General features: G+C 45.6%; 1 protein-coding gene across 1 annotated transcript in view; it reads left to right on the top strand.

Moving 5' to 3' along the window:
- Positions 1-27,319, top strand: part of ntd5 (ntl-dependent gene 5) — a 39,918-nt gene that overhangs the window by 5,650 nt on the left and 6,949 nt on the right. The window contains 2 exon segments of the mRNA XM_034174626.1: positions 13,856-13,990; positions 19,270-19,461. Of these exon segments, the coding sequence (XP_034030517.1) occupies positions 13,856-13,990; positions 19,270-19,461 (327 nt within the window).

Here is a 27,319-nt window from a genome sequence, read left to right as displayed (position 1 = left end):
AAGCCTGCAGTCTGAGAGCGAAGCGCTCTATTGGGGTGATATGGTACTACGAGGTCCCTAAGATAAGATGGGACCTGATTATTCAAAACCTTATAAGTAAGAAGAAGAATTTTAAATTCTATTCTAGAATTAACAGGAAGCCAATGAAGAGAGGCCAATATGGGTGAGATATGCTCTCTCCTTCTAGTCCCCGTCAGTACTCTAGCTGCAGCATTTTGAATTAACTGAAGGCTTTTTAGGGAACTTTTAGGACAACCTGATAATAATGAATTACAATAGTCCAGCCTAGAGGAAATAAATGCATGAATTAGTTTTTCAGCATCACTCTGAGACAAGACCTTTCTGATTTTAGAGATATTGCGTAAATGCAAAAAAGCAGTCCTACATATTTGTTTAATATGCGCTTTGAATGACATATCCTGATCAAAAATGACTTCAAGATTTCTCACAGTATTACTAGAGGTCAGGGTAATGCCATCCAGAGTAATGATCTGGTTAGACACCATGTTTCTAAGATTTGTGGGGCCAAGTACAATAACTTCAGTTTTATCTGAGTTTAAAAGCAGGAAATTAGAGGTCATCCATGTCTTTATGTCTGTAAGACAATCCTGCAGTTTAGCTAATTGGTGTGTGTCCTCTGGCTTCATGGATAGATAAAGCTGGGTATCATCTGCGTAACAATGAAAATTTAAGCAATACCGTCTAATAATACTGCCTAAGGGAAGCATGTATAAAGTGAATAAAATTGGTCCTAGCACAGAACCTTGTGGAACTCCATAATTAACTTTAGTCTGTGAAGAAGATTCCCCATTTACATGAACAAATTGTAATCTATTAGACAAATATGATTCAAACCACCGCAGCGCAGTGCCTTTAATACCTATGGCATGCTCTAATCTCTGTAATAAAATTTTATGGTCAACAGTATCAAAAGCAGCACTGAGGTCTAACAGAACAAGCACAGAGATGAGTCCACTGTCCGAGGCCATAAGAAGATCATTTGTAACCTTCACTAATGCTGTTTCTGTACTATGATGAATTCTAAAACCTGACTGAAACTCTTCAAATAGACCATTCCTCTGCAGATGATCAGTTAGCTGTTTTACAACTACCCTTTCAAGAATTTTTGAGAGAAAAGGAAGGTTGGAGATTGGCCTATAATTAGCTAAGATAGCTGGGTCAAGTGATGGCTTTTTAAGTAATGGTTTAATTACTGCCACCTTAAAAGCCTGTGGTACATAGCCAACTAACAAAGATAGATTGATCATATTTAAGATCGAAGCATTAAATAATGGTAGGGCTTCCTTGAGCAGCCTCGTAGGAATGGGGTCTAATAAACATGTTGATGGTTTGGATGAAGTAACTAATGAAAATAACTCAGACAGAACAATCGGAGAGAAAGAGTCTAACCAAATACCGGCATCACTGAAAGCAGCCAAAGATAACGATACGTCTTTGGGATGGTTATGAGTAATTTTTTCTCTAATAGTTAAAATTTTGTTAGCAAAGAAAGTCATGAAGTCATTACTAGTTAAAGTTAATGGAATAGTCAGCTCAATAGAGCTCTGACTCTTTGTCAGCCTGGCTACAGTGCTGAAAAGAAACCTGGGGTTGTTCTTATTTTCTTCAATTAGTGATGAGTAGAAAGATGTCCTAGCTTTACGGAGGGCTTTTTTATAGAGCAACAGACTCTTTTTCCAGGCTAAGTGAAGATCTTCTAAATTAGTGAGACGCCATTTCCTCTCCAACTTACGGGTTATCTGCTTTAAGCTACGAGTTTGTGAGTTATACCACGGAGTCAGACACTTCTGATTTAAAGCTCTCTTTTTCAGAGGAGCTACAGCATCCAAAGTTGTCTTCAATGAGGATGTAAAACTATTGACGAGATACTCTATCTCCCTTACAGAGTTTAGGTAGCTACTCTGCACTGTGTTGGTATATGGCATTAGAGAACATAAAGAAGGAATCATATCCTTAAACCTAGTTACAGCGCTTTCTGAAAGACTTCTAGTGTAATGAAACTTATTCCCTACTGCTGGGTAGTCCATCAGAGTAAATGTAAATGTTATTAAGAAATGATAAAACAGAAGGGAGTTTTCAGGGAATACTGTTAAGTCTTCTATTTCCATACCATAAGTCAGAACAAGATCTAAGATATGATTAAAGTGGTGGGTGGACTCATTTACTTTTTGAGCAAAGCCAATAGAGTCTAATAATAGATTAAATGCAGTGTTGAGGCTGTCATTCTCAGCATCTGTGTGGATGTTAAAATCGCCCACTATAATTATCTTATCTGAGCTAAGCACTAAGTCAGACAAAAGGTCTGAAAATTCACAGAGAAACTCACAGTAACGACCAGGTGGACGATAGATAATAACAAATAAAACTGGTTTTTGGGACTTCCAATTTGGATGGACAAGAGTAAGAGACAAGCTTTCAAATGAATTAAAGCTCTGTCTGGGTTTTTGATTAATTAATAAGCTGGAATGGAAGATTGCTGCTAATCCTCCGCCCCGGCCAGTGCTACGAGCATTCTGACAGTTAGTGTGACTCGGGGGTGTTGACTCATTTAAACTAACATATTCATCCTGCTGTAACCAGGTTTCTGTTAGGCAGAATAAATCAATATGTTGATCAATTATTATATCATTTACCAACAGGGACTTAGAAGAGAGAGACCTAATGTTTAATAGACCACATTTAACTGTTTTAGTCTGTGGTGCAGTTGAAGGTGCTATATTATTTTTTCTTTTTGAATTTTTATGCTTAAATAGATTTTTGCTGGTTATTGGTAGTCTGGGAGCAGGCACCGTCTCTACAGGGATGGGGTAATGAGGGGATGGCAGGGGGAGAGAAGCTGCAGAGAGGTGTGTAAGACTACAACTCTGCTTCCTGGTCCCAACCCTGGATAGTCACGGTTTGGAGGATTTAAGAAAATTGGCCAGATTTCTAGAAATGAGAGCTGCTCCATCCAAAGTGGGATGGATGCCGTCTCTCCTAACAAGACCAGGTTTTCCCCAGAAGCTTTGCCAATTATCTATGAAGCCCACCTCATTTTTTGGACACCACTCAGACAGCCAGCAATTCAAGGAGAACATGCGGCTAAACATGTCACTCCCGGTCCGATTGGGGAGGGGCCCAGAGAAAACTACAGAGTCCGACATTGTTTTTGCAAAGTTACACACCGATTTAATGTTAATTTTAGTGACCTCCGATTGGCGTAACCGGGTGTCATTACTGCCGACGTGAATTACAATCTTACCAAATTTACGCTTAGCCTTAGCCAGCAGTTTCAAATTTCCTTCAATGTCGCCTGCTCTGGCCCCCGGAAGACAATTGACTATGGTTGCTGGTGTCGCTAACTTCACATTTCTCAAAACAGAGTCGCCAATAACCAGAGTTTGATCCTCGGCGGGTGTGTCGTCGAGTGGGGAAAAACGGTTAGAGATGTGAACGGGTTGGCGGTGTACACGGGGCTTCTGTTTAGGGCTACGCTTCCTCCTCACAGTCACCCAGTCAGCCTGCTTTCCCAGCTGCTCGGGATCTGCCAGGGGGGAACTAACGGCGGCTAAGCTACCTTGGTCCGCACCGACTACAGGGGCCTGGCTAGCTGTAGAATTGTCCACGGTGCGGAGCCGAGTCTCCAATTCGCCCAGCCTGGCCTCCAAAGCTACGAATAAGCTACACTTATTACAAGTACCGTTACTGCTAAAGGAGGCCGAGGAATAACTAAACATTTCACACCCAGAGCAGAAAAGTGCGGGAGAGACAGGAGAAGCCGCCATGCTAAATCGGCTAAGAGCTAGTAGCTACGCTAAGCTAGCGGATTCCTAAAAACACGCAAAGTGAATAATGTGTAAATAATTTAGAGGTGATTCAGCAGAAGGAGTGCTTTAGTTAAGGCACGTAAAGATTACACTGGGAAACAAATCGTAATCTAGATAACTAGATCAATCTAACTGCGCAGATTAAACAGCTAACAGATACAGAAAAACACTGCTGTGCTCCGGAACAGGAAGTGATACAATACCGCAGTGAGAGCCAACCACCAGTAGAGGTGGCTGGCGTCCCGACGGATCCGCGCGTCGGGATGCAGCCGACGTGGTGCGGCGGCACAGGAAAAACACCTCCGTGTTGATAACCATTTGTAAAATCCAGGCGGCTTTTGATGGCTTTCAGTGGAGTGAGTATATGAGAAATTGTTTAACAGGCAGGACATGTTCCAACTTGTCCTTAAGGCTTTCAACAGAGGTGTTTTTCCTGTGGCGGAGCATCGCGGCGGCTGCGTCCTGACGCGCGTACCCGTCCGCACGTCTTTCATTAAAAAAATATCCTTTAACAGTGGAATATCCGGATAAAATGCTGAAACCGACTTCTTCTGAAACTTCTCTGTTCTCTCATGACATCCTGGATCAATAGAACCTGAAATGTGGAGGTTTTCAGCTTGAACAGGCTGACAACGGCGGCTGAGAGCGCTGCGCGACGTCTCGCACCGTGGGAAGTCCTTAAAGCGACAGTATCACCTCAAGATCTCTCATCAGCCGTTAAAATTTTCACTGAAAACCAGCTTAATTTTTCGAACCGTGTCCACTTCGATGTGTCTCACAGGTTTAGAAAAAATTTTGATCAAACAACGCGCCAGTCTCTCAGCAACTTCTCAGACAAAGGAATTCCGACGAGGGGCTGGACGACTCCTCCCACAAGGAGTGCTCACAGGCGAATGACGTCACCGACAGGCGTGGAAAAACTCACGCATGCGCACGAGGGTTCAAGCATGTCTGACGTAAAAACATATGAATGAAATCCATATAGTTTTTGAAAAAAATAAAAAGGACCGTTACTTTATTGACAGACCTCGTATGTGAACACTTTATTGGATAGGGTCAGAATCTTTCCTATATTTTTGCACACCTCAGCGCACATTAACACTAAGTGAAGAGAAGGTTGAGCTCAGTGTAAAGTGTTCCCTCTTCCCTGTTGTTGCAGGACTGGCTGCTGCATTCTGTATGAACTGAAACCTGGAAAGTCTGGAAAGGGAATTGCAGTTGAAAAGATGTCAAGAAATAAAAGACTTGACTTCTAGGCTTTAAAGAGAGAGAGAGAAGTGTTAGACAAGATCAAAAGGTGATAAAAGCAGGACCAGACAATGGAGTTCAAATGTTTATCTGTGCAAAGGTTCTCAGATATTACATCATAACATACTATCATTTGAGGAATGTTCTCTGACGCCTCACAGGTCTTTTGGCAGATTCCCACCAACTTGGTGTATGGATAAAGGGTGAGCCTGGAATTGCCCTTAAAACCCCTGACACAGTGTCCTGTGTAAAGGGAGCCTAAAGGGTCTGTTTTGGCAAAGGTCAAGGTCATTGGGATCAAAGGTCAAAATTTAGATACATTTTTTTGGTTGTTTTTGGAATTGTCAAGATGATATATTTACCAAGGGTCACTTGTGTCAAGGTTAAAATTTAGGTAAATGGTAAATGGACTGCATTTATATAGCGCTTTTCCATCTGCATCAGATGCTCAAAGCGCTTTACAATTATGCCTCACGTTCACCCCGATGTCAGGGTGCTGCCATACAAGGTGCTCACTACACACCGGAAGCAATAGGAGATTAAAGGCCTTGCCCAAGGGCCCTTAGTGATTTTCCAGTCAGGCGGGGATTTGAACCGAAGATCTTCTGGTCTCAAGCCCAACACCTTAACCACTAGACCATCACCTCCCCCATTTTCATTCAGATGTGCATCAAATTTGACACACATATGGTGGTAAGTTCTTGAATTGCTCAGCAATTTCAAATTTGCCAAAAATCAATCACTGATTGCCAAAGGTCAGTCAAGGTCATATCTGCCTGTGTGTTTGTTGACCAGTAGGTCAACAAACATGTGATTTCTACCAAACTTAGGATGTCAAAAAAAGTTGATCCCAAAGTTGTCCTTAAAGAATTCAATCCAGCAAATGCCGGATTATTGTCTTCATGTCCTTAGGTGGTACTACCTAGTTTCCTGCAAGTTTGTTGCAGCAAGAGTGGCACAGTGACTTAGTAGTAAGTAGGGGAAACCGGGGCACAGTGGATCAGAAATGTTGTTTTGTGGCAGCATAAAAACATTAGTCATAGATTTAGGTCATTCTATTGTGGATTTAATACAGCAAGTTATTGTTTATAAGGCTGGGTTATTTGTTTCTCCCCAAGTTGATTGACAGACATTGATTCATTGTGCCCTGTGCATTAGTGTCTGGGGCACAGTGAATCAACTTAGAATATAATGAAAAAACATGATTATAAAGATTTCTTCAAAATTATTAAATATATGCTGATGCATATACAAACTATTATCCAGCAAACCAGCTATGTAATGTGTGAGTGTCTTATACAGTGATATAAGTCCTTTAGAAACTATTATAAATACAACTGTCATAATTTCTGTTCAAACATAAAAAAAAAGTTGTTTATATACACAAATCATAGAAATAATTCATGGAAAAATGTATAAATGTATAAGCTTCAATAAGTAATATTTGCCATCCACTTGATACTGGGGCTTAGTAAATCACCTTCTAGACTGATTCACTGTGCCCCAATTCACTGTGCCCCGGGTGCATGTGACACACGAGTCAGGTTATCAAATAGCTGATAGTCTGGAGAAGACATAACACATACTCATCAGTTGGACGGGGTAGTCTTCTAACTAATAACATTTTTTGGGGGGCCACCTTTCTTTTGTTGTGAGAAATAAATACTAAGACACTAACATCCACAAAATTTACTTTTGATAGGAAAAAACTGACTTCACTTGCTACTTAGTTTTACCTTTAATGTATCAAAAAACAAAACACTAATTCATAAGGGGGGTGTCTTTATGCATAAAAATATGGCATAACTGCTGCAAATATATACTGTATGTAGTTTTGCAGATAGCTACTCATTGACTGTTCCCTGTGATTGACAGTGCCCCGGTTTCCCCTACTGTTGCCTCACAGCAAGAGGGTTGTGGGATCACTTCCCACCTGGTCCTTTCTGTGTGGAGTTTGCATGTTCTCCCTTGTTCATGTAGGTTCCTGCTGGGTGCTCCGGCTTGCTCCCAGTTCCAAAGACATGCACGTTAGGTGAACTGGTGACTCTAAATTGACTGCAGGTGTGAGTGAATACATTAATATTCGTCTGTCCATCTGTATATGGCCCTGTGATAGACTGGCATCCTGCCCAGGTGTACCCCGCCTTGTGCCTTATGACTGCTGGCATAGGCTCCTGCCCCCCTGTGACTCTTGACTGGAGTAAAAGGGTATAGAAAATAAATAATAGTTGCAGCAAAATTTGATGAGAGTAGAAGAATTAAATGAGAATGTGGCCTGTGGCATCATCCAGTATTCCAGATGTCAGGCACTTATGAACAGAAAAAAGATCTTCACCCACATAAGAACAATAGTCCTTATGTTTGTAATTACATTCATTTGTCCATTTACGTTTGAGCTCTGAAAATGGAGAAACTAAACAGGTGGCTCTGTGAAATGAGTTGGGCTACCAACCTGTAGACACTGGTTTGACTGTGCCTCATGCTGCCTGTGTGTCTCTGAGAAAGCACTTCATCTGCATTATGTAACGACTCTAATATGTTGCGGTGAGGTCTGGAGAGGTAGCATATAAAAGAAAATAGTGATGGGCCAAAACAGTTCCCTGTGGTACCCTATTCATATTTTTTGCAGATGTCAGAGCATCACCAACTGCAGTAATCACACAAATAATTTTCTACATTTATAAAGTAAATCTAACTTTGCAGTTATTAATAAAGTCACACAGCTCTGATTACAAAACCTCACTTTGGTGGCAGAGAAAAGCAACAACACTAATCACTAGTTGTAGTACAGGTAGTCCGTGTGGCAAGTGATTACTGGACCAACCAGATTTGTTGTGAAAGTGTAAGTACACGGACCCACAACAGGGGGCGCAAATGAACGGACAATGGAATAGGTCAAATAACACACTTTACTGTTGTGATATGCACAACAAGTACAACAGATTACAATAATAGACAAAGTCGAATTCACACAGGTGTCGTGTGGGCAGGCTCGAAGATAGGAGACGCCTCTCCAAAGTAGAACCGGAACCACACGGTTTCCTCCGCCACCAGACCCCGGGAATACTGGAGCCGCCAAGTCCCGAACTCCCAGGTGGCCACTGCCTCCGCGTGTCGGACCTGGTACTGCTGGCGAGGAACAAAGGACAATTAAAGGAGGGCGCGTTCGCACCCAGGAATCCGAACGGCAGGTAAGTTACCTCCACCTCTCGTTGGAAAATAGTCAGAGCAAAACACAAAAGTCACAAAGATCACTGTTAAACAGTCAGCTGAGCACGTTACCTTCTCAGTAGAAACGATATCTCGGCGATGAGGTGGAGATGCCGTCCTGCCGATATACCCCTGCAGATCCGATGATTGATGACAGCTGTCGCAGGTGATGGGTGACAGCTGTCACTCTGGCTGCTCCTGCAAGGCGGCAGCGCCCTCTAGTGCCTGGAGCCCGCACTCCAGGCAGGGCGCCCTCTGGTGGTGGTGGGCCAGCAGTACCTCCTCTTCAGCGGCCCACACAACAGGACCCCCCCCCTCAACGGGCGCCTCCTGGCGCCCGACCAGGCTTGTCCGGGTGGCGGCGGTAGAAGTCGGCCAGGAGGGCCGGGTCCAGGATGAAGCTCCTCTTCACCCAGGAGCGTTCTTCGGGGCCGTACCCCTCCCAGTCCACCAAATACTGGAAGCCCCGGCCCATCCGTCGGACATCCAAAAGCCGGCGCACAGTCCAAGCCGGCTCGCCATCGATGATCCGGGCAGGAGGTGGTGCCGGACCCGGAGTACAGAGGGGTGAGGTGTGATGTGGTTTGATCCTTGACACGTGAAACACGGGATGGATCCGCAGTGAGGCCGGAAGCTGAAGCCTCACTGCGGCGGGACTGATGACCTTGAGGATTTTAAAGGGACCTATGTACCGTTCCTGTAGTTTCGGGGAGGCTACTTGGAGTGGAATGTCCTTGGTTGACAACCACACCTCCTGCCCTGGACGATACGTAGGGGCCGGGGTCCGCCGACGGTCTGCATGGGCCTTTGCCCTCATCCGGGCCTTCAGCAAAGCAGAACGGGTCGCTCGCCACACCCGACGGCACTTCCGCAGGTGGGCCTGGACCGAGGGCACACCGACCTCTCCCTCAACCACCGGAAACAACGGGGGCTGATACCCTAGACATACCTCAAAAGGGGAGAGGCTGGTGGCTGACGACACTTGGCTGTTGTGGGCATACTCGATCCAGGCCAGATGGGTACTCCAGGCCGCCGGGTGCGCGGCTGTCACGCAACGCAGGGTCTGCTCCATCTCTTGGTTGGCCCGTTCTGCTTGCCCGTTGGTTTGGGGATGATACCCAGATGAGAGACTGACCGTGGCCCCCAGTTCCCGGCAGAAGCTCCTCCAGACGTGCGAGGAGAACTGGGGACCGCGATCGGAGACGATGTCTGTTGGGATCCCATGCAGCCGGACGACGTGGTGGACCAGGAGGTCCGCTGTCTCCTGGGCCGTTGGGAGCTTCGGGAGGGCCACGAAGTGGGCCGCCTTGGAGAATCGGTCCACTATCGTGAGGATGACGGTGTTGCCCTGGGACGGCGGGAGGCCCGTGACAAAATCCAGGCCGATGTGAGACCAGGGGCGATGAGGCACGGGCAGCGGCTGTAGCAATCCCGATACCTTGCGATGGTCGGCCTTGCCCCTGGCGCAGGTGGTACAGGCCTGGATATAATCCCGGATGTCGGCCTCCAGGGACGCCCACCAGAAGCGCTGCCGGACAACTGCCACGGTTCTTCGCACCCCTGGATGACAGGAGAGCTTAAAGCCGTGACAGAAGTCCAGGACTGCAGCCCTAGCTTCTGGTGGGACGTAGAGTCTATTCTTCGGCCCGGTTCCGGGGTCCGGGCTTCGTGCCAGGGCCTCCCGGACGGTTCTCTCTACGTCCCAGGTGAGGGTGGCCACGATAGTGGACTCCGGGATGATGGGTTCCGGTGGATCCGACAACTCCGTTTTGACTTCATCTTCATGTACCCGGGACAAGGCATCCGATCTCTGGTTTTTGGTCCCGGGACGGTAGGTGATCCGGAAGTCAAAACGGCCGAAGAACAGTGACCAGCGGGCTTGCCTGGGGTTCAGCCGCTTGGCGGTCCTGATATACTCCAGGTTCCGGTGGTCAGTGAAAACCGTGAATGGCACGGACGTTCCCAACCAACAGATGTCTCCACTCTTCAAGGGCCTCTTTCACCGCAAGGAGCTCTCGATTGCCGACGTCATAGTTCCGTTCGGCCGGGGTCAACCTGCGGGAAAAATAGGCACACGGGTGAAGGACCTTATCGGTCTTCCCGCTCTGGGAAAGCACAGCTCCTATCCCTGAGTCCGAGGCGTCCACTTCAACCACTAACTGGCGACTAGGATCGGGCTGCACCAGAACGGGTGCAGACGAGAAGCGCCGTTTCAACTCCTTGAATGCGGCATCGCAACGATCCGACCAGATGAAGGGGACTTTTGGTGAGGTCAGGGCTGTCAGGGGGCTAACTACCTGACTGTAGCCCTTAATGAACCTCCTGTAGAAATTTGCAAAGCCGAGGAACTGTTGCAGCTTCCTACGGCTAGTGGGTTGGGGCCAGTCTCTCACCGCCGCAACCTTGGCCGGATCAGGAGCGACGGAGTTGGGGGAGATGATGAACCCCAGGAAGGACAAAGATGTGCGGTGAAACTCACACTTCTTGCCCTTCACAAACAGCCGGTTCTCCAACAACCGCTGCAGGACCTGACGTACATGCCGGACATGAGTCTCAGGATCCGGAGAAAAGATGAGTATATCGTCTAGATATACAAAGACGAATCGGTGCAGGAAATCCCGCAAGACATCATTAACTAATGCTTGGAACGTTGCGGGGGCGTTTGTGAGGCCGAACGGCATGACCAGGTACTCAAAGTGACCTAATGGGGTGTTGAATGCCGTCTTCCATTCGTCTCCCTTCCGGATCCGAACCAGGTGATACGTATTTCTAAGATCCAGCTTAGTAAAGATTTTGGCTCCATGCAGGGGGGTGAACACGGAATCTAATAATGGCAACGGGTATCGGTTGCGAACCGTAATCTCATTCAGCCCCCTGTAATCAATACATGGACGAAGTCCGCCATCTTTCTTGCCCACAAAAAAAGAAACCTGCCCCCATCGGGGAGGTGGAGTTCCGGATCAGCCCGGCAGCTAATGAGTCCCGGATGTAGGTCTCCATTGATTCGCGCTCAGGTTGTGAGAGGTTGTACAGCCTGCTGGACGGGAACTCAGCGCCTGGAACCAAATCAATGGCACAATCGTACGGACGGTGCGGGGGAAGGGTGAGTGCCAGATCCTTGCTGAAGACATCAGCAAGATCGTGGTACTCAACCGGCACTGCCGTCAGATTGGGAGGGACTTTGACCTCCTCCTTAGCCTGGGAACCGGGAGGAACCGAGGATCCTAAACACACCCGATGGCAGGTTTCGCTCCACTGAACCACCACCCCAGACGGCCAATCGATCCGGGGATTGTGCTTTAACATCCATGGGATGCCCAAAATCACGCGGGAGGTAGAAGGAGTTACAAAAAACTCAATCTCCTCCCGGTGGTTTCCAGACACCACCAGAGTTACTGGTGGTGTCTTGTGTGTGAGTAAAGGGAGGAGGGTGCCATCTAGTGCCCGCACCTGCAATGGTGTAGGAAGCGCCACCAGAGGGAGCCCTACCTCCTTTGCCCATCTGCTGTCTAGCAGATTCCCTTCTGACCCCGTGTCCACCAGTGCTCGGGCTTGAAGGGTTAAATCTCCGCTCAGGATTGTGACTGGGAGTCGTGTGGCAATTTGTGTGTGTCTCACTTGAATGTCTTGACCCCCCCTTAGCCCAGTCTCTAAGGGCGAGTGTTGACATTTTGGCCGTTTGGGGCAGTCTCTCTGTGTGTGCTCTGTTGAGCTGCAGAGAAAACACTCTCCACGGATCAGCCTCCCCATTTTGGCCCTGTGCGTCTCCCTAACAACGTCAACAGGGGGAGCTGTTGCTCCACAAAGCGCTGTGGCTGTGGAGCGTGGGGAGGGCGGCCCCTTTTCGAACCCGGAAGGGAGAGGGGCGGCGCGTATCTTGTCACGTCCTTCGCCTCGCTCCCGACGGCGTTCCTCTAACCGATTGTCTAATCGTTAACGAGATCGATAAGCCCGTCTAAAATCCCGCGTTCGTCCTTAGGCCACCAGGAGCTCCTTCAGGACCAACGACAGTCCGTTTACGAAGGCGGCGCGGAGGGCAGTGTTATTCCAGCCGGACCTCGCAGCCGCGATGAGGAAGTCGACTGCATAAGCGGCTGCGCTCACGGCGCCCCTGTCCTCATTGACAGCAGCACGGCTGAAGCGGTCTCTCCTCTATTTGGGTGATCGAACACTGTTCTGAACCTCCCTCACAAACCCTCAATATGTCAGGAGCCGTGAATTTTGCTCCCAAAGCGCTGTAGCCCAAGCGCGTGCCTTGCCGCGAAGCAGATTAATCACATAAGCTATCTTGCTAGAATCAGTCGCGTACATGACAGGACGTTGTGCGAAGACGAGCGAACACTGCATAAGGAAGTCCGGCACGTCTCCACACAACCTCCGTACGGCTCTGGAGGGCTTATGTATGCTTCCGGGAAGGTGGGAGGGGTCGTTGAACGACCAGTTGGAACGTCACTGTTACGCACAGGGTCGACAGGAGGGAGAGCCGCAGCAGCGCCCTGAGGGCGCACCTCCACCTGCGCGGCGGAGAGCCTCCACCCTGCGGTTAAGGAGGACGTTCTGCTCGGTCATTAAATCCAACCGAGCCGTGAAAACGGTGAGGATCCGCTGCAACTCACCGATCATTTCCTCCTGCGGGCGCCTTGTGCGCCCTGTTCTTTCCATTGGCCGTTCAACAGCCGGTTGACGCCCCTTCGGGATCCATGACGTTGGCCGAGATATCCTGTTGTGAAAGGTGTAAGTACACGGACCACAACAGGGGGCGCAAATGAACGGACAATGGAATAGGTCAAATAACACACTTTACTGTTGTGAATATGCACAACAAGTACAACAGATTACAATAATAGACAAAGTCGAATTCACACAGGTGTCGTGTGGGCAGGCTCGAAGATAGGAGACGCCTCTCCAAAGTAGAACCGGAACCACACGGTTTTCCTCCGCCACCAGACCCCGGGAATACTGGAGCCGCCACGTCCCGAAAGTCCCAGGTGGCCACTGCCTCCGCGTGTCGGACCTGGTACTGCTGGCGAGGAACAAAGGACAATTAAAGGAGGGTGCGTTCGCACCCAGGAATCCGAACGGCAGGTAAGTTACCTCCACCTCTCGTTGGAAAATACTCAGAGCAAAACACAAAAGTCACAAAGATCACTGTTAAACAGTCAGCTGAGCACGTTACCTTCTCAGTAGAAACGATATCTCGGCGATGAGGTGGAAGATGCCCGTCCTGCTATATACCCTCCCTGCAGACTCCGATGATTGAGGACAGCTGGTCGCAGGTGATGGGTGACAGCTTGTCACTCTGGCTGCTTCCTGCAAGGCGGCAGCGCCGCTAGGGCCTGGAGCCCGCACTCCAAGGCAGGGCGCCCTCTGGTGGTGGTGGGCCAGCAGTACCTCCTCTTCAGAAGGCGGGCCCACACAACAAGATTAAAATAAAGAGAATCAACAACACAATTTAAGTCAGATTCTGAGCATATGTTTTCTTTTTGTGTTTTGCATGGGTTATGAATGGAGAAGAAGAAAGAAAGGGCTCATTACTGTGAGTGTTACAGTTGTCTGTTTTGTGCTATCAGATTCGTGCCCCGAGAGAACTGTGGGAGTGGAGAAGAGCAGGACATGTCTTCGGACCGTGTAAAAGCACACAGACTGTGGCAGCAGGCGTGTATGTCTGTGTGATGGCCAGTGTGGTCTCAGCTGTGTGGCTTCAGGTACTGCAGGCTTTAAGCCCTTAATGTGAACACTCAGCTGCGGCTCCAGAGTTTTTTTGTTTGTTTCTTTTATATAGGTGGGATAGGTGAGTCAATAATTTATTTAGTGGTGGGCTGACCAGGATATGGGAAAATGTGGCAAATATGCACTTTAAAGTAATTTCAACTGTCATTAATTCACAAATGAAAAATTCATTAGCTATATTTATATAACGGCTGAGTGGATCATTGTCATTTGATTGGTGGCTTGCTGACACTACCAGGGGCAGTGCTTAGCTAAACATAGCGGAGTTTGTTTTGCTGACGGATGACGATTTGAAGGAGCTAACTAGAACACTGCTATTCTTCTAACACACCACACAAAAAACAAATCCACTACATATATATATATATATATATATAATATATATATATATTAACACACACATATACGAGTCTGCGAGAAAAGAAACCGACAGTTTTATTTAAAAAAAAACTATATGGATTTGAATTCATGTGGATTACATCAGCCAAGCTTGTGAACACTCGTGCGCATGCGTGAGTTTTTTCATGCCTGTCGGTGACGTCATTCGTCTGTGAGCACACCTTGTGGAAGGAGTGGTCCAGCCCCCTCGTCGGAATTCCTTTGTCTGAGAAGTTGCTGAGAGACTGGCGCTGTGCTTGATCCAAATTTTTTCAAAAACTGTGAGGCACATCCGAGTGGACACCATTCAAGAAATTCAGCTGGTTTTCGGTGAAAATTTTAACGGCTGATGAGAGATTTTGGATTGTTTGTATCGCTTTAAGGACTTCCCACGGAGCAGGACGTCGCGCAGCGCTCCGAGGCGATGTCATCATCCTGTTTCAAGCTGAAAACCTCCAAATTTAAGCCTCTGTTGACCCAGGACGTCGTGAGAGAACAGAGAACTTTCAGAAGAGGTCAGAATCAGCAGTTTATCCGGTCTTTCCACTGTTAAAGGAGATTTTTTTAATGAAAGACGTGTGGACGGATTGGCGCGTTGGCTCGCAGCCGGAGCGACGCGCCCGCCACAGGAAAAACACCTCCATGTTGATAACCATTTGTAAAATCCAGGCGGCTTTTGGTGGCTTTCAGTTGAGTGAGTATCTGAGAAATTGTTTAACAGGGCATATTCCAACTTGTCCTTAAGGCTTCCAACGGAGGTGTTTTTCCTGTGGCGGGCACACTGCGCCGGCTGTGAGCCGACGCGCCAATCCGTTCTGCAACGTCTTTCATTAAAAAAAATCTCCTTTAACAGTGGAATGTCCGGATAAACTGCTGATTCCAACCTCTTCTGAAAGTTCTCTGGGTCAACAGAGGCTTAAATTTGGAGGTTTTCAGCTTGAAACAGGATGACAATGTCGCCTCGGAGCGCTGCACGACGTCCCGCTCCGTGGGAAGTCCTTAAAGCGATAGAAACAATCCAAAATCTCTCACACGTGATTCAAATCCATATGGTTTTTGAAAAAAATAATAAGGTCGGATACTTTTCTAATAGACCTCGTATTTCCTGTTTAGGGGGAATTACTACAGGCAGATCCATGGTTGTGCGATGGGGTCTCCGGTATATCCCATTGTGGCCAATCTGTACATGGAGCTAGTGGAGAAGAGAGCCTTGACGTCTTTCCCAGTCACTGGTTCAGATATGTCGATGACACATGGGTTATAATCAAGCAACAGGAAGTTGAGGACTTTACAGAGCACATCAACTCGGTGAACTCCAATATCAAGTTCACACGTGAGGATGCCAGAAACAACCATTTAGCCTTCTTGGACTGTGATGTTACGACTGGAGAGAACAGGCAGCTCCAGACAGGGGTTTACAGAAAACCCACTCACACTGACCAATATCTGCTCTTTGGCTCAAACCACCCCCTTGAACACAAGCTCGGGGTGATCAGGACTCTTCAACACAGAGCCCTACAGGTGCCCACAACTACAGAGGGAAGGGCTAAAGAACAACTACTTGTCCAGGAGAGCCCTCACAATACCCACGATTGTCCCTGGATAAAGTGCAGAAGTCCTAAAGAACAAGAGAACCAGACAGACAGGAGATGGAGACAAGAAGAAGAGGAGTGTCTCTCCCTTATTTAGCAGCAGTAGGGGAAAAACTACAGAGGATCTTCAGACAGCACAAAATCCCAGTTTACTTTAAACCTGTTAACACCTTGAGTCAGAAATTAGTTCACCCTAAGGACAAGATCCCTAGTTACAAACAGAGCAATGTAGTGTATTCTATCAGATGTCAGGAAAACTGTAACAAACACTACATAAGTGAGACTAAGCAGCCGTTACACAAAAGGCTATACCAGCATCGCAGAGAGGGCGCCAGTAGACTTCAGTCTGCAGTTTCATCTCCACCTTAAGACACTAACCACACATTTGAGGACAAGGAAGTTAAAATCTTAGCCAGAGAGAAGAAATGTTTGAGAGAGGAGTGAAGAGGCATTGTATGTGAAACAGTTGAAACCCAGCCTTAACTGGGGAGGGGGTCTGAGACATGCTTTGCCCCCTGTTTACAATGGTGTACTCAGGTCTAAGCAGTTCAGTCTTTGTTCATAGTAATGAGTCATTCACAGTCATCAGGAGTGTCATCAGGAGAGCCGTCAGGAGAGGTGTCAGTCCCATCGTTACGAGGGACAGCTGCTCTGCCATTAGGAGGGTGCTAACTAGAGCACAATAGGTGCTAATTATAGCAATTGTTTAGTCACTAGCCAATAGCAGTCTGCCTCTCGGTAGGAGGGGTCTGGTTAGGTTTAAAACTCCAGCTTTTGTGGCTTCTGTTTGTTCTTCTCTACAAGAGTCAAGACAGAAGTCAGACTACCAGAGCAAGAAATTTAGCTGAGGAAGCTTCTGAGATTTGAAGCGAAACGTCCTCGCGTCAAGCAACCCAGTCCAGTCGAAGATTCAAGCTTCTCTACTATGGAAACCACCTGGACAACTGAGAGCCTTCACAGAAACTTACCTTCCTTTGATAGATAGATAGATAGATAGATAGATAGATAGATAGATAGATAGATAGATAGATAGATAGATAGATAGATAGATAGATAGATAGATAGATAGATAGATAGATAGATAGATAGATAGATAGATAGATAGATAGATAGCTAGCTAGCTTTTATTATCATTGTCATTACAACAACGAGATTTCCGAGATATTACAATAGTTTTGACTATTTGAAGCGTAATTCCTTCCTGGATGGTGATGACTTCTTCACCTGGAGTGGGCTCGGGATCTTCTTCTTCCTCCTTGAGCTGTTGCACTTCAGCATTGAGGGCTTCATCAATGCGGATAATTCTGGGTGATTTGAAGTTTTTCGTTCATGGATCTGGATGTGACCTTCCTCTTTAGGGCCCTGTCCTGCTGGTGTTTAGGAGGATTTGTGTATGGATTGCACACAAAATTGGCTCATATTCGCTTAACATCCGCAATATGCATGAAACATGTTTGTATAAGTCGGCCGACACCCGCACACGTCCGCAATTAACCACAGAGGCACATTTTTCTGTTTCCAGGATTTTTGAGCTGCACAAACTTTTGGCTGCGGATGACATCTGCCTTACATACTCCATACATATTCAATACATACACAATACATACTCAATCTATGTGCTGTATTTTCGCCGTCATCTGCTGATATCCGCAACTGACAGGGATTTGCGGCTTGGCAGTGGACTGGGACAGTGTGTCAAATGGATATTTTGTGTGCCCATCATGTCCACATCATGAACTAAAATAAGTTGTAGCGTCTGCATACAGATTGGCCATGAAAAAAGCATTTTTATTACGTCTGCTTTGCATCTGATTTGCGGCGGATGCAAATCAGATGTGCTGTGTTCACAGCTGGATGCTGTTCTTTGTTCTACCGGCTGCCACACGCTCTGCGCTGGATGCTGCTATATAAAATAATTATTTCGTGGCGGATTAATCATTATATTGTGCAAATTGTCTGTTGAAAATGGCTCTAATCACCTCCTGAATCAGAGGAAGCTGCAGCTGGGCTGCAACGAACAGCTCCAGCTGCAGAAAGCAGTTTGAGCTATCTAAAAAGGTAATTATTTGACTTGTTTACATTGTCACGGCTTGATAAAACAGTTGTATTTTTTCCTTTTTGTCTGCAGCTGTTACACTATTTATTCCTATATTTATAACAGATTTAACTTCTTGTTATAATCATTTAGGAGAGCTGCGCTCTGGTGCGATCCGCTGACGTCACCACTCGCCCTGTTCACTGCTTCTTTACTCCAATCAACTTGTCCAAGTCCAGCAAATGCTCCAGAGCCTGTGTTGTTGGTGTGAATAGTGATGCCGATGGCCCGAGTGCACTTCATTTATGACCACAATGCAGATGCCGTGCACGCACAACACGTGCTTGATGCATCATAATACACCCGTAATACTGCCGTGATAATCGTAATGCATCGGATCGGTTTCCTCACTACATGCGTTATACAACCGTGATTGTTCATCATATATTCACTATATATTATTAATATATCCGTAATTCATACTGGGATATTTGTCATTTTTTGCCATTTTTGTTGCGGACAACAACGAACGCCCGTAATTTGTATACTCAATTCATGCGCAATTAATGCTTTCCCCAGTGGGACAGGGCCCTTAGGTCCGAGTGAACTTGATTACCACTTGCCTACTTGAAAACTTACTTACTTTAACAACCAGAACTTCCTTGAAAATCTTCGTAGAACTTGCTGGAGATGACATGGACGCTATGACAATGAAAGAATGATCTGATTCGGTTCAGATTGGGCCGGAATTTATACACACACCTGCCGCTCTCAAAAACAGTCAAATCTAATGAAAATGTTGACTTTTATACAGTAGTCTAAATTTTCAGTTAAGCCGAAACGCGAGTTAACACATATGCGAGTTAATGCGGTTCACCTGTATAAGTTCTGTGTTAGGTCTTTCGTGGGACAACTGAAAATTCGGGGGTGACATGCCCCTTAGAGCCTCCACCCTAATACCACCTATGTGAACACTGTTAAAACTGTATACATGTCTAATTTGTGTATATGCACGCATCTCTCTAAATTGTTGTTTGTTTTTTTCATGTAAAAATCAAATAAAATCCTTAATACTGTAAAACATCTCCAATTGGTGCTGAACAGAAGGTTTTTGTTTGTGGATTCTAAAAGAGGGCACTGTATGCAGATCCCTTCTCATTAGTGCACATTTTGGTACAAACCCTTTGATTTTCGTGGAATATGGAACAAACCATTTGTTCCTTCTTTGCTTTCTCTCTTTTCTCCTCAGGTCGCACTTGTCCGTGGCCTCTACCCCCCACTGAAAACTCAATAGCTCGCCTCCTCTCTTCCACTCACTCCTTTTCTTCCTTGCTTGAAGTGCAGTGCAAGCCGGGATACACGTTGCCCAGTGGCACCAATGCCACTGTTCGCCGTTGTCAAGGTGACCGCCAGTGGAGTGGGGATGAGCCCATCTGCACAGGTGGGTGTGAGGTTCACCATAAGGCCATATTTGTTGCTCCACATCAGGCTCTGCATAGCAACATATTCATAACACGGGCAATGAACATATCAACATTATACAAAAAGACTCTTGCTTCTTATGTTCTGTAATTTAACGTATTTACAGAGGCAACATGTGTACTGCATGTACACAGTGGACTCGTGATATAAATATATCAGTGATAATGAATAGAGAGACAAAACCCTCTGTGACTGTGTCGACTGAGACACTGCACAACTGGGACATATTCTCTCATCGCCATAGCAACTGGAGCTTCAGCTGTTCATATTGGCTGATGAAGGTCTGTTAATAAGCTTAAAGAGGAGGTAAAATCTAAAAACAAACGCAACACATGCAGCACTGGTGAACTTATATTTTTCTGTTCATATATATATATATATATATATATATATATATATATATATATATATATATATATATATATATATATATATATATATATATATATATATATATATATACGCGAGGTCTGTTAGAAAAGTATCGGACCTTTTTATTTTTGTCAAAAACTATATGGATTTGAATCACGTGCGATTACATCAGACAAAATTGAACCCTCATGGGCATGCGAGAGTTTTTTCACGCCTGTCAGTTACGTCATTCGCCTGTGGGCTGGCTTTGAGTGAGGAGTGGTCCACCCCTCCCGTCGGAATCTCTTTGTCTGAGAACTTCCTGAGAGACTGACGCTTTGCTTGATCAAAATTTTTTCAAAAACTGTGAGGCACATCGAAGTGGACACCATTCGAGAAATTCAGCTGGTTTTCTGTGAAAGTTTTAACGGCTGATGAGAGATTATGGACTGTTGCTGTTGCTTTAAGGACTGCCCACGGAGCGGGATGTCGCGACGCGCCCTAAGCCGCCGCTGTCTGCCTGTTTCGAGCTGAAAGCTTCCAAATTTAAGCCTCTGTTGACCCAGGACGTCGTGAGAGAACAGAGAACTTTCAGAAGAGGTCGGGATCAGCAGTTTATCCGGACATTCCACTGTTAAAGGAGATTTTATTAATGAAAGACGTGCGGACGAGTCCGCGCGTCGGGACGCAGCCGGCGCCGCACGCCGCCACAGGAAAAACACCTCCGTTGGAAGCCTTAAGGACAAGTTGGAACATGTCCAGCTGTTAAACAATTTCTCAGATACTCACTCAACTGAAAGCCATCAAAAGCCGCCTGGTTTTTACAAATGGTTATCAACACGGAGGTGTTTTTCCTGTGCCGCCGCACCGCGCCGGCTGCGTCCCGACGCGCGGACCCGTCCACATGTCTTTTATTAATAAAATCTCCTTTAACAGTGGAATGTTCGGATAAACTGCTGATCCCGACCTCTTCTGAAAGTTCTCTGTTCTCTCACGACGTCCTGGGTTAAAAGAGGCTTAAATTTGGAAGCTTTCAGCTCGAAACAGGCAGACAGCGGCGGCTCAGGGCGCGTCACGACGTCCCGCTCCATGGGCAGTCCTTAAAGCGACAGCAACAGTCCATAATCTCTCATCAGCCGTTAAAATTTTCACAGAAAACCAGCTGAATTTCTCGAATGATGTCCACTTCGATGTGCCTCACAGTTTTGGAAAAAATTTTGATCAAGCAAAGCGTCAGTCTCTCAGGAAGTTCTCAGACAAAGAGATTCTGACAGGAGGGGTGGACCACTCCTCACTCAAAGCCAGCCCACAGGCGAATGATGTAACCGACAGGTGTGAAAAAACTCATGCATGCACACGAGGGTTCAAGGTTGTCTGATGTAATCGCACGTGATTCAAATCCATATAGTTTTTGAAAAAAATAAAAAGGTAAGTTAGTTTTATCACAGACCTCGTATATATAAAAACAGAAAAATATACCTTCATACCTTCACCAGAAAAATATACGTCCACAACCTTGGCATTGTCTAGTAACCAGCGACAATGCCAAGGTTGTGGACGTGTGTTTAAATCCGAGAAAGGGCAGAAGATCCACCAGACAAAGATGAAATGCGGTCGCATTGTGACAGACATTCAACGCTCAGTGCAAACTGATAAGTCGGTGGTTATTGAGGGCCTGGAGTTCAACCACAGTGCCCTTATAGAACCTGTAGAGAATGAAGCAAGGGACCATATGAAAATTAAGTGGCCGAGTTCGCAGAACAAGGCAGATTGGAGAAGCATGGAGGAGGACCTAGTCCCAGCCACTGGAAGATCAAGATTCGGTGTAATTGAGCGGAAGGTGCAGAAGAAGGTGGAAGAAAAGGATCAGATCAATAGGCGAAGGAGGAAAATCAGAGAGTTAAGGAAAGAAGTACAGCGGTTACGGAGGGCGAAGAGAGAGGCGAGTGGGGAAGAGGTGGCAGCAATCAATGAGTTGGTAAAGCTGACAAGAAATGGTATCAGCAAGTTGGCGAAGGCAGAGAGGAAAGCAGTGGGGCGTAGAGAATCCAGGAAGGCCCGAAAGGACTTCACAAAGGACCCCTTCAAGTTTACAAAGAAGGTTTTCGCAGAGAAGACAAGTGGGACTCGTTGGATGGTTCAGTTTGGGCTACTACCAAGGTTGATGTGGCTGTTGACAGTTTATGAAGTGGCGCTGACAAGAGTTGAGAGTATTGAAGGGAAGATCAGCAAGATGGTACGAAAGTGACTAGGAGTTCCTAAGATGCTGACGAATGTAGCATTTTACAGTCGGTCAACGAAGCTCCAGTTTCCCTTATCAGTGGTGGAAGAATATAAAGTTGCGAAGGTTAGACTACAGTCAGTGCTAAATGATTCCAATGACCAAGTGATAAGTAAAAATCCACCAGCCCTGCAAGTTGGATGGAAGTGGAATGTTGGTGGTATGGTGAAAGAAGTTGAGGCCATAGCACGTCAACGTGAATTTGTTGGAGTGGTGTGTGAGAAGGGAGTTTGCCTTGGTGTAGTAAGAAGGCAACGATTTTGGTCGGAGGCCGGAGTTGGGGAACAAAGAAAGATCAGGGAGCAGGAGACTCGTCATTTGGTAGAGGCTGAAAGGGTGTCGAGAGCAGCACAGCAGGGTCAGCAAGGTCGATGGATGACGTGGGATGTAGAGGAGAGAAAGGTGACTTGGAAGGACATTTGGGGAAGAAGTTTTGGGAGTCTGAAGCGGCTACTCCAGATGATGTATGATGTGTTTCCATCACCAGCGAACCTGAGAAGATGGGGTTCTGGCAAGAGCGTGAACTGTCATCTGTCTTATGATGAGTGCAAAATGAGTGTGGTATTATTACTGTTTGTTTAAGAATGTTTAATTTTCACTGTTGCTGCACTTTTTGTGAAATCATAGTCATATGATATAGCATATTGATATGACAATATTGCGATATGATAATTTGGCCATTTTGTACAGCCCTACTATGAACTAGCTGAAAACTTTGAATATTAATTTACAATTAAATTTAAAAAATGTTTAAAGTGGCAGGGGGTTAAAAGGACTGTAATTAGGGGGGTCTGGGGGGGCTCCCCCCTAGACCCCCCTAAATACAGTCTGGAATTGTCAAAGCTCCCCCAAAGCTCCCCCAGAAGCTGAAAGGCAAAAAAAGATAAATGCTTAAAAAGGTGGGGGGGGCTAAACCTAGCAGAAGCTAAAAGGTTTTAGCCATGCTAATGCTCCCCTGAAGCATTTACTCCAAAAAAAGTTTGAAGGACCTAAATGACATGGTTAGATATACATATTACAAATAGTTTAATGATTGATATAAGCTTCCCTTCATTTATTTATTTACTCAGACACTCAGATTCCTCACTCAGCTTCTCACGTGTTGCAATCAAGGTATCAGTAATTCCACAAAGATCACAGCATTGGCTTCAAAGTCAAAGTCAGGAAAACCTCTCTCATCAACAAAGACTCCAAATCTATTAATAAAGTGGATGCTCAAGTTTCGCCTGGCTATAGCGGATAGAGGGTTACTTTCGAGATGTGGGGATGGGTTGCTTTGCCAGAACCAATGCATACTCTCAGACTGGACCTCACCTAGCCAAGATCAGTGACTGTTGGTGCACAGGATAACAGTGGGGCTGAGTTCTACCAGCTGGGTGCACTGGAGCAATAACAAAGAAGTGGTGAGGTTGTAGACTGGATTAAGCCATCACCAATCACAGTGATTAATCACTTCTACTTCTGCCATTTTTTGTTTTGCTTTATTACATGCACATCAGTGCAATTTATCCTGTGCAATAATTTCACTATATTTATACATATTTATTTACATTCTATTTTCATGTAGTCTGTTCACACCAGTATTTATGCATTCACTAGCAAACATTGCATTATACTTTCATCACCTTTCTTTAATGTAAATTTATTTTTTGCACTGATACTATTGTACGATGATGTAGTATTATGTACGCTGTACTATTATACTAGGGTACTATTGTACAATTTTTGCTGTTGCAACAAGTGAGTTTCCGTGCTGTAGGGTCAATAAAGTTTATCTTACCACAATTTTACTTCTTTGGCAATGGGCATCATGCTCCCTCACTTCTGCCTTCTCTTGTATGTATGAGCTTCCATTTCACAAAAATAAGGTTTCTCAAACTTGTTAGCCTGTACTAGCAAGAGGGCATAGGTGCCAAAAGCGGGTATTAAATGGACCCCAGTGATAAATTATTAAAGACTGGAGTATTGATAATTTCTACTTGGTACTGCTTTCAGTACTGGAGAAATTAAGGAAATTGATGTAGAGTCTTGTTTGGAGCCTCGTGTACAGAGCTGAAGGCAGATCATCTTGTCACAATCAGTCTCATGCTCACTCACTCGCACTGTTAGTTTATGGTGGCATGCAAGCATTTGAGAGATCATTCAGTTTTCTTTTCTTGTCATCCTTTCAAATATAAAAGAAAACTGAATGATCAGCTATTCTCTCAATGTCTTTATCTCTGTGTGTGTGTGCGTATCTGTCTGTCTGTCTCATGAGCATGCACACACAACCGATGATGGCGGTGAGAATTAAAAACTCAAAAGTGTGGTTGCACTTGTCAGTCCGTTAAATGTTATACTGAAAATAAAGCATTGTTAATTTTATTCTTAATTTGAGGATTTACTTCTCCAAAAGTACCAATAAGAAAACTGTTAAAGTACTGGACCTATAAGCAGTACTGATAAGAGTAGTAGTACCTTTAAGCTCTTAATGGTACCCATCCCTACAAGGAACCAACAGACAAAGTATTGGGGAGTAACCACTTTTTTTCTCTTTCGTTTTCTGTCCATGTTGTAAAATGCAAAAGACAGAGTACGTATGTATCTTTGGGCTACTATATCAACATGGCAGTACAACATAATGGACACCTTGAGGGGGCCCAATCCCACGTAAGTATGAAGGGCTCATTTTAAGTTTATGAAACACATGGATTCATTGTTACAGTTAATTATACATTATTGTATGGGTGGCTTAGTGGTTTGCACTGTTGCCTCACAGTGAGAAGGTCATGGGATCAATTTCCACCTGTGGCCTTTCTGTGTGGAGTTTGCATGTTTTCCCCGTGTTTGCATGGGTTCCCTCCGCCTTCCTCCCACATCAAAAGACATTCAGGTTAGGTGAACTGGAAACTTTAAATTGTCCGTAAGAGTGCGTGTGGGTGTGAATGTGTTTGTCTGTCTATATGTGGCCCTGCGACAGACTGGCATCCTGTCCAGAGTGTACCCCGGACAGGGCAAGCTGATTTTGTGTCTAACAAATGCCACTCAATCCAACACACTTTAACTTGAGCACGTGTAGCCAAAAACAGCTGTCAACACAATCTGACAACCCCATGCATGCTAATGCCAAGTCTTAGTCTTTATTTACAGAAAATACAAAAGACGATGCTTCGATTCTTTGTTTAGTCTTTCTCCCCTGTGTCATGTTGACATATTAATCAAACTGTCTGACCATCCAAACATGAAACAAAACCATTAAATCAGAATGGATCGTTCGCTGTACTGTAAGGCGGTGCAAGGTAAAATTATTAATGCTTTGGCACACATCATCATACAGCACCTTATGGTGACTGTCAGTGCTTATGAAAACACTACGTTTACAGCTTTAAAGGTCTGAGACCTGCATTAATTGCACACCTGGAGCTCCGGCAAACACGGTTTCTTCGGAATCCTCATCCCAGCTGGGTGCTGGTCAAACACCCTCGATTTTTTTTTTAAGCTATTCAGAGATGTGAAATGAAGATATGATTGTGGATTATCCTGCTGCAGCGAGACAGGCAGATGGTAGGTGGGCTCTGAATGTGTGAAAGTGTTTGCGTTGTGTGTCCGCTGCATGTGTGTGTGAGATGAGCGCCTTCATGCCTGTTAAGAGACAGTGGGTGGCTGATCACTGTCAAACTGGCACAGTGCATACATGCACAGCCAGTGTGTGAGTGTGCGTGCCTGTGTTGTTGGAGAGAGGTATACATTGTATGTGAAGGGGACGGATTTGCACATGTGTCACAGAGTTTCTGTGCGTGTGTGTGTGTGTGTGTGTGTGTGGGCGACAGATCACAGTCAGTAGAGTCAGCGCTCTCTTGCTCATGCTGCTCCAGGCCTTTCTGTTCCCTGCTCCCCTCTCCTCTCATCTCTTTCTCCTCTCATCCTCTTCCATCTGAGACCTCTGATAAGGTCTCTCTCTCTCTCTCTTTCTCTCTGCAGTGGGAGCCAAGGACAAGCATACAGCTACAGGCTATTTAGTTTGCACTGAATTTGTGTGCATGAGTCTGTTTGTAAAAGAAAGAAAAGAGGAACTAAAACACGGCCGGACTGCGACGTCTTTAGTCTCAGATCACAGTGCATTTAATGCAGCTGCTCATTCAGCTGCCCTGTGCTGCTCTTTAAAAAGGCAAATTGTAAAAGGAATGAATTTGATATACCTGTTTTGTGCTGCAGCCTGTGTGGGCGGCACCATGTGAGGCAGGTGAAAGGCGGCGAGTGTGTGTGTGTGTGTGAAAACAGAACTGGGCTTCAGGCTCACAAACAGAAAACAGTCTCATAACTCTCCCTCTCCCATAGGTCCCTTTACATCCTTATAATAACGTTTCTCGCTTTTGGATACCTAAGACACCCCTCAGGCGAGAGCTGTCTCTGCCTTTCAAAGCTACGTTCAGCTTCGAAGCTCTTCGCCTGATGGAGCTCGGGTCACTCCAGCCTCTCTCCGAACACCACTCTTGATATTTATATTTCCACGAGTGTGAGGCACTAAAACGGACAGGAACGAGCAGTGCCAGGCGTTATACAATCACAGCTATATAGCTGCTTCTGAGAGGAGAGTGGCTGCCTTTCACCTGCTTATGGAACTTTGATTTATTACCTAAAAAAGGGTTATTTCAACTTACACAGAAGAAGACACTCTGTTTAACGCCTCTGTGGGTCATAAACAGAACAGAAGCCATTGTTTATACAAAATAAAAGAGGTAACATGAATTCCTATAGGCCTCCATCACTCATGTCCTTCCAGCTTTTTCTTGCATCTGTCCTTTCATCGCCTATTAGTCACGTTTTTACGGTGCCTCAGTTGTGTGTTGATTATATATATATATATCTGCGACAGACTGGTGCCCTGTCCTGGGTGTACCCCGCCTCACGCTCTATGGCTGCTGGGATAGGCTCCAGCCCCCCGCGACCCTTAAGTGAACTAAGCGGTAGAAGATGAATGAATGAATGAATATATATATGTATATATATATATATATATATATATATATCAGTACATAAGCCATGAGTCCAAAGCCAGTTTTGATCTAATCTTCAGGTGACTAAACAACACTTACATTCCACTCTCGGTATACCATGGCCAACACATAAATGTGTAATTGCCTTCATAGGGTGGCAGCTATGGCCAGGTAGGAGTCAATGAACGATTACACAGGCGTCAGAATTT

This window comes from Thalassophryne amazonica, chromosome 7 (genome assembly GCF_902500255.1).
Source record: "Thalassophryne amazonica chromosome 7, fThaAma1.1, whole genome shotgun sequence".
NCBI classification, from domain to species: Eukaryota; Metazoa; Chordata; class Actinopteri; order Batrachoidiformes; family Batrachoididae; genus Thalassophryne; species Thalassophryne amazonica.
Note: the sequence above shows the minus strand (reverse complement) of the source record. Positions and strands in the feature narration are given on the sequence as shown.